The 7887-nt window shown below is 50.3% G+C and overlaps 1 protein-coding gene and 2 non-coding genes across 3 annotated transcripts; all 3 read left to right on the top strand.

The window, feature by feature from the left end:
• Positions 1–3022: 3022 nt before the first annotated feature.
• Positions 3023–7676, top strand: RPL17 (ribosomal protein L17). Its single transcript, XM_041423588.1, has 7 exons — positions 3023–3083; positions 3426–3478; positions 3574–3614; positions 4789–4923; positions 5848–5946; positions 6906–7097; positions 7580–7676. Exons 2-7 carry the CDS (start codon positions 3439–3441, stop codon positions 7625–7627), a joined length of 555 nt encoding a protein of 184 aa, XP_041279522.1. The 5' UTR covers positions 3023–3083; positions 3426–3438; the 3' UTR covers positions 7628–7676.
• On the top strand, positions 3279–3347 carry LOC121346116. The gene has a single exon (XR_005954048.1). It is a non-coding gene; the product is annotated as a small nucleolar RNA SNORD58 (small nucleolar RNA).
• On the top strand, positions 7159–7229 carry LOC121346115. The gene has a single exon (XR_005954047.1). It is a non-coding gene; the product is annotated as a small nucleolar RNA SNORD58 (small nucleolar RNA).
• Positions 7677–7887: the final 211 nt, after the last annotated feature.

The raw sequence follows: 7887 nt of genomic DNA, 5'->3' as shown, positions 1-7887 counted from the left end.
GCTGGGTGTTTGTTGTCCATACCTGCCGGGAGAGAAATGCCTCCCTGGGCATGCACAGCACAGGCACTGGAGCTGGGCAGTATGGATAAGGGAGCAAGAGAGGCTGAGGCAGCAGCAGAGGCTGAGGAAAAGTCCTGTGGATTTGTGGATCCAATACAATTAGCAGGCAGTTGCTTCTGATGCACGAGTTTTCAAGAATACAGTTTTGGACTTAACAGCTTGAATTTTCTGCTTAGGATCTGAAAGTTCTCTTGGAGTCAGCACATATAACCCAAATATCCCAGACAGGTGGTGCAGTGGGGGGAAAATGTGGTGAAATCCCAACTAGGGCACAAACTCAGCTGCCTTAATCCCAGCACCAGGAATGTGCTAGGCTGCCCATGAGAGCTCTTGCCAAGCTCCCAACAAAGCTGAAAACATGCATCTCAGGGACGGGGTCACAGGAGCATTTGGACAATGCTCTCAGGGATGCACAGGCTGGGATTTTTGGGGTGTCTGTGTAGGGCCAGCAGTGGGACTCCATGACCCTGGCTTGCCTTTTCCAGCCCAGGATATTCCATGATTCTGTGCTAACCTTCCACCACTGCAAACCCTTAGAAGCTGAGCAAAAACAGTTCTACCTGTGGGCAAACAGAACATATATTTATTTTGGGTTTGATTGATGAACACAGGTGATAATCCCCATCGTGTGTCAAGTACTTGTGTTTCACACCTCTCCTCCAGCTTTCCTTGAAGGACTCCTTGCTTTTGTGCACTGCTGCCAAGAAGCAGCTGTGAGTAAAGGTGCTTCCCATGTAAAGACCGGGTTCCTGCCCCAGCAGAAAACAGAGGAAGGTGCAGAGGGATGGGCAGAAAGGATGAAGAAGAGAGTTGCATTCAGGTGTGTTTGGAGAGGGAATTCCCATGGTATGGTGGGTAAGGCTGTGGGAGTGTTTGAGGGTCTCAGCTTTAGCCAGTTTTAGTTTATTGTACTTGAAAACTTAGTGCTCTATACTGTTCCCCACAGGAGCTGTGGCTGCCCCTGGATCCCTGGCAGTGTCCAAGGCCAGGCTGGATGGGGCTTGGCGCATCCTAGGATGGTGGAGGGTGCTTCTGCCCATGGCAGGGGTGGGATGAGAAGATCTTTAAGGTTCCTTCCAAACCACTCTAAAGAATGAATAAAATAATAAAATAAAAATAAAGAGAGGAAATAATATCTGCCCACACCCCAGCATTTTTCAGGCTTTGAGATGAGTGCTTGAAAGCTGCTTGGAGACTTTGCAGAGAGCTTCTCCAAAACCAAAGAAAAAGGCACATTTTAAGGCAGGTAAATGGAGATTGGCAGTAACAACTAGAGCTCTTACGGTTTTTAGCCAGGTAAATATTTGTGATAACTCAAACATTTCCATCTTCCCACCTAGGCAAAATCCTAGCTGCAGAGCTTTGGGCTTTTTAGCCCTCAACAAGAGATCCAAAACCAGCCTCCTGTTCATAGCATTTAGATGGGCAGCAAGTTCTTCCTCTGCTTATTTCTAAGCTCAGAGTTAAACCCAGACTCTCATGCTGGGGAGATGCCTGCACACCAGATTACTGCCATCTAAGGAATATGTCTCTTCTTCTTTTTCCCCCACTCTGTCATTTTTTTCTCAATGAGACTTTCACTGCACCACTTTCAGGAAACATTTTGCTTTTATTGAGCTGCTTCCCAAGCAGTTCTAGTCACAAATGCTGCCTCAAATGGGAAAGAAAAATCTTTTATTTGAATGAGTCAGTCTGTGATTATTTTATAATGGTGCAGTAAATACCAGTTGAGGTTTATAAATATGAATCTGAATGAATCTCTTCGTTCTGGTCTCCGGGGCACCTCTGTGAGCAGTGTGCTGCTTTATTCCCATCCTGAGCTGCCATCTAATGGTGAACACGGTGATGGCTGCTGGGATGAGCGTTAGACCCGGTTATTTTAAAGGCCTTTTCCACACCTAACAATTCTGTGCTCTCAGGTGGTGGACGGGTTCTGCTTCCTGAGAACAAGGACAGGACAAGAGGCAACGGCCTCAGGTTATGCCAGGGGAGGTTTAGGCTGAACATAAGCAGGAATTTCTTCATGGAAAGGACTTAGAAGGGGCTGCCAAGGGAGGTGTTGGAGTGCCCATCCCTGAAGGTGTCCAAGCCTGGATGTGGCACTGAGAGCTTGAGCTGGTGACGTGGTGGGGATCGGGCACAGCTGGGACTTGCTTATCTCAGAAGTCTTTTCCAACCTGAATGATCCTGACTGAATGAACCACAGAACATCCTGAGCTGGAAAGTACCCACAAGGACCATCGAGTCCAGTTCCTCAACAACCCCGCCCTGAGCATCCCTGGCAGGGTGTCCAAAGGCTCCTGGAGCTCTGGCAGCCTCGGGGCTGTGCCCATTCCCTGGGGAGCCTGGGCAGTGCCAGCACCCTCTGGGGAAGAACCTTTCCCTGATATCCAACCTAAACCTCCCTGGCACAGCTCCAGCCGTGCCCTGGGTGCTGTCAGTGGTCACCAGAAAGAAGAGGTCAATGCCTGACCTTCCTCTTCCCTCACGAGGAAGTTTTAGCTGCGATAAATCTCGCCTCCCTCCAGCTGAACAGACCAGGTGCTCTCAGCCGCCGCCCATACCGCTTCCCCTCAAGGCCCTTCACCACTTCCGCAGCCATCCTTTTGGATCCAACAGTTTAATATCTTGCTTATATTGCAGTGACCAAGACTGCTCACAGCGTTCAAGGTGATCAGCGCGGATTGGCGCGGGGCAATCCCCTCCCTCGGGCGGGCGCTGGTGCTATGCCAGATGCACGCTGATTTCCTCACTAAATGCAGCTGCACCTTGAGCTGAGGGTGCATACCGCGGTGTGTTCCCCAGCGGCAGCGTAAATACCGCGATGTCTTCCCCCACAGCAGGTTTTATTCACAGGCTCAGCGAGGGAGTCTCTCGCCGCGCCCACCACCCTCACAGCCAGACCGGCCGCCATCTTGGGGGCGGAGCGGGCGCGGGGCCGCCCCCGTCGGAACTCTCGCGAGACGTGCGCGCGCTGGCGGCGCGCCCCGCCTTTCCTCTTCCTCTGCGGCCGCCGCCCCGAGGTGAGGAGACATGGTCGGGCCGCTCCCGCGCCATCCGCCGCCATCCGCCCCCATCCCGCCCCAACCCCGCTGGCACCGGCATCCCGGACACCGGGATCGCTGCGACATGCCCCGCGCCCGCGGTATTCCCCGGGATGGCGCACCGGAGGGGGGGGGCGGATGCGGGGAAGGAGCAGGCCTGAGAATAATCCATGGCTGCGATGATGACTTTCTTAGGACACCTTTGGATGTAACTGTGAAAAGAACGCGTAATTCCTGAGCAGCTGCGGCGGTAAAGGGCAGTATTCCAGGTCCTGCGTGCCATTGTTAGAAGTTTAATATGTTTTAATTGGTGTTTTTCAGCTGAGCTCTCAAGATGGTGCGCTACTCCCTGGATCCGGAGAACCCCACGAAATGTGAGTTGCTGTTTTAGGAGAGTTCGTGTGGGATTTCCCGGAAGCCATTGAAGTTTTGATTCTAAAGCTTGGTTTGTTTTTTTCCACTCTTGCAGCATGCAAGTCACGGGGATCCAACCTGCGTGTGCATTTCAAGGTAAGGAGTGCGTGATTAGGAGGAATTGCAAATTAATTTTCTGTTTTACGTCGTTTTTGTTCTTGTTATTTTTTTAAAAGAATACCAGATTGGCTGGAGTTGAAAGGGATTGTAAGGATAATCTCATTCCACCCTCTGCCGTGGTTAGTGACTAACCTTCTGTCCAACGTGGCCCTGTAAACTTCCAGGGATCGAGGGGCAGCCGCAGCTTGTCTGGGCATCCTCTGCCAGAACCTCCTCGCCCTCACAGCCAGGAATTTCTTCCCAATATTCCTCTTTTAAGGAAATGTCTTTTACTCTTTAATCACTAAAGGATTGTTGTCAACTCCTTGTAATGGTCTCCATCCACAAAAAATCAAAAACTGTCCTTGTCTGATTCAGGTAAGAAAATACAGCAGCAAAACAGTTGGAGTAAATTTGTCAGACACTGGGCTAGTGTTTGGTGTGAAAGTTCCTGGTTGTGTGGTGTTCGGCACAAGAACCTCAGTTTCTCTGGAAAGGCTTGGGTGCAGAGAAAATTCAGAAGAGTTATTTAATCATGAAACCAGAGCTTAGCAGATTATTTTCTGCTTAGTGTAATACAAAGCTTTCACTCTGGTTTTCTTTTTTTTGATTATGAGCAGGTAGGATTATAGTTAGAGCTGGCTTACACAATTAGTAAATACTGTCTAGAACACTGATATTTTATCTTTAGCTTTTGTTTTTGAGACTTCTGTAACAAATGTTTTAGAGGAAACAACATTGTTAACAATTGTTACAGTGTTTCTAAATCAGTTCCTGTGAGGTGCTGTATTTGCGATTTTAGTAAGAATTTATCCATCCAGATCTGCCTTTTTAGATCAGTGGCCAAAGGGAAGCTCTGAAAAGTATAAGTCTTTAAACTGCAATTTTATTAAGAGTTACAAATTTCCTTATTGGGTTTAGCCACTAAATTTAAAATAAAAAATGTGCTGGAGGCAGATTTAGTAGTGGCAGTCATACCAAGGGTTGGAAAAGTTGTAACAAAGAAAAAAAGTGTTAATTATTTTTCATTCTTAGTCTTGGGGCATTCTTTAGTAAGTGCTTCCTTTGTTGCCAAAATAATTGTATCCGGGAGCACAGAGGAGTGGTTGAGCTCGTGCTGTCTCTTGGAAGGGTTTGTTCAGAGGGTCTTTTGTGTGTGCCCTGTGTGTAGAACACCCGAGAGACGGCGCAGGCCATCAAGGGCATGCACATCCGCAAGGCCACCAAGTACCTGAAGGACGTCACCCTGAAGAAGCAGTGTGTCCCCTTCCGGCGCTACAACGGCGGCGTCGGCAGGTGCGCCCAGGTGAGCTCCTGGGAAACACGGAGAGCAGCCTTTGGCTGTGGGTGCTGAAGGCAAGGAGCTGATGTGCAGACGGTGTGGGTGTCGTTGGTGGGGGTAAACTTGCGTTCAAACACAGAATCACAAAGTGGTTTGGGTTGGAAGGGACCCCAGAGCTCATCTCAGCCCAGTCCCCTGCCATGGGCAGGGACGTCTTCCACCAGACAAGGTTGCTCAAGAGGGGCTGATAAATCCAGGAGATGCTTCTATGTGGAGTGTCTGCTTCTAGTCAGCAGCATCAAGTCAAGGGATTAAATTTCGTGGGGTTTAGTGTACAGCAGAATAGAATATACTATAATCCATTCTAATCCATAAGATACGGGGTCCCCAGCACAGGAATGATGTGGAGCTGCTGCAGGCAGTGCAGAGTAGGCACGGAGCTGCTGCCAGGGCTGGAGCCCCTCTGCTCTGGAGCCAGCCTGGCCCAGCTGGGGCTGTTCCCCTGCACAAGAGAAGGCTCCAGGGACACCTCAGAGCCCCTGCCAGGGCCTCCAGGGGCTCCAGGAGAGCTGCACAGGGACTGGGGACAAGTCCTGCAGGGACAGCACACAGGCAGTGGCTGCCACTGCCACAGGGCAGGCACAGATTTTGGGATCTTGGGCAGGAATTGCTGGCTGGCAGGGTGGGCAGGCCCTGGCCCAGGGTGCCCAGAGCAGCTGTGGCTGCCCCTGGATCCCTGGCAGTGCCCAAGGCCAGGCTGGATGGGGCTTGGAGCAGCCTGGGATAGTGGAAGGTGTCCCTGCCCATGGCAGGGGATGACACTGGATGAACTTCAGGGTGTCCTCCAACCCAAACCATTCTGTGACGAAGGCAAGTTAAAGGTGTGTAGAAGGTAACTGGAATGGAGCAGGCCAAAAGCAGCACTCCCATTGTTTCCCCTCATTCCAGGCCAAGCAGTGGGGCTGGACGCAGGGCCGCTGGCCCAAGAAGAGCGCAGAGTTCTTGCTGCACATGCTGAAGAATGCAGAGAGCAACGCTGAGCTCAAGGTGGGTGTTACTGAGCACAAAGCAGTGGTGTCATGCTCTCTGTCAGCACTCCTGGACTGGCGATAATTTCACACAAAAGGGCTGTTCAGGTATCTCAAAATGTGTGAAATTGAAATCTGCAGACTCTTGGTCAGACTTTGTTACAGTGCTGGATTTGGTAGCTTTGTTGGCAGTGTTGGAGTAATAGGTGGCACCTTTTAGTAACCATGAAATAACCATAGACAATGAGCCAGCAGCACAATTTTAAATTATTTGTGGTGTGTGGAGGCTCATCTTGGTCATTTTAAATGATGCTTGCTTTGGTAAGTCCTCATCTCCAAGACAGTGCCAAGCTCAGCTGTTTTACTGGCAGATCCTTAGAAAACCCTGAGCTCCATGGCACCCCCAAGGCTGGCTGTGTCAGTGGTGAATCCTTGGAAAACGCTGAGCTCCCAGGCCACACCCAAGCTGGGCTGTTTAATTGGGAAATCCTTGGAAAACCCTGAGCTCCATGGCACCCCCAAGGCTGGCTGTGTCAGTGGTGAATCCTTGGAAAACCCTGAGCTCCTTGGCACCCCCAAGCGTGGCTGTGTCAATGGTGAATCCTTGGAAAGACGCTGAGCTCCATGGCACCCCCAAGGCTGGCTGTGTCAGTGGTGAATCCTTAGAAAATGCTCAGCTCCATGGCACCACCAAGTCTGGCTGTGTCAGTGGTGAATCCTTGGAAAACCCTGAGCTCCATGGCACCCCCAAGGCTGGCTGTGTCAGTGGTGAATCCTTGGAAAACACTGAGCTCCATGGCACCCCCAAGGCTGGCTGTGTCAGTGGTGAATCCTTGGAAAAACCCTGAGCTCCATGGCACCCGCAATCCTGGTTGTTTCATTCACCAGCAGCAGTATCTGGGGCGATTACTCACATTCTTGCTGCGGAAACGAATTATGTAAAGATGAAGGTGGCTGACAGATTTTCTTCCTTGCCAGGGTCTCGATGTGGACTCCCTGGTGATCGAGCACATCCAGGTGAACAAGGCTCCCAAGATGCGCCGGCGCACGTACCGGGCCCACGGCAGGATCAACCCCTACATGAGCTCCCCGTGCCACATCGAGATGATCCTCACGGAGAAGGAGCAGATCGTGCCCAAGCCAGAGGAGGAAGTTGCCCAGAAGAAAAAGGTAACAGATGTCATGTGCTCTGTTCCTGTAACACTGTCCAAGGGTCTGGCAGAGAGAGGGGTTGCTGTGATGACTCTCTTAGGACACCTTTGGAATGCCCATGAAAAAAAAAATTAGTTCTTTCTGAGCAACCCCATTTTTAAACTTTCAACACAAGTATTAAGCACTTAAAAGCCCTGAGAACCATTTTTTAATTGCACAGAGCGTTGGTTCTTTCCTCCCTCAAAGCAGCTCCAGCATTCCCAGACTGTGTGCATGAACCATGGGTTTGTACAATAAAATAAGTTGAATTTAGAGCCTGCAAGCAGTGTAGTGCTTGTAGGGATTCCTGTTCCTGTGCAGGTGAGATGAGTGTATCATTTGTGAGGGAATTCCACTTAACTGTTAATTATTAACAGTTTGCAGCACATGTAAAAGATAACTTTGGCATGTTTTGGGAAGTCTCATTTCACTGTGTTCTTTTTTTTGTGTTTGCTTCCCAGATCTCCCAGAAGAAGCTGAAGAAGCAAAAGCTAATGGCTCGGGAATAAATCTGCATGGACAGATGTATATAAATAAAATTTTAAAGTTTGGACTGATTGTGTTGCTCTGCTACAAGTTCTGTCCTGGCGCTCGGCATTGCTGTGGGACAGGGGCAGTGAATGGGACAGAATCATGGAGTGGTTTGGCTGGGTGGGGACCTTAAAGATTATCCTGTTACACCCCCTGCCATGGGCAGGGACACCTTCCCCTGTCCCAGGCTGCTCCAAGTCCCATCCAGCCTGGCCCTGGGCACTGCCAGGGATCCAGG

This window comes from Onychostruthus taczanowskii, unplaced genomic scaffold, assembly GCF_017590055.1.
Source record: "Onychostruthus taczanowskii isolate IOZ18803 unplaced genomic scaffold, ASM1759005v1 scaffold79, whole genome shotgun sequence".
NCBI lineage: Eukaryota > Metazoa > Chordata > Aves > Passeriformes > Passeridae > Onychostruthus > Onychostruthus taczanowskii.
The sequence above is the reverse complement of the archived record's forward strand: the minus strand, read 5'-3'. Positions and strand labels throughout refer to the sequence as shown.

What these genes read in the sequence shown, in the direction of transcription:
- RPL17 (XM_041423588.1), top strand. Translation starts at nt 3,439, where the DNA reads ATGGTGCGCTACTCCCTGGATCCGGAGAACCCCACGAAAT. An exon ending in TCCGGAGAACCCCACGAAAT is followed by an intron (nt 3,479 to 3,573) that starts GTGAGTTGCTGT and finishes CCACTCTTGCAG; the next exon opens with CATGCAAGTCACGGGGATCC. An exon ending in AGAGCAACGCTGAGCTCAAG is followed by an intron (nt 5,947 to 6,905) that starts GTGGGTGTTACT and finishes CTTCCTTGCCAG; the next exon opens with GGTCTCGATGTGGACTCCCT.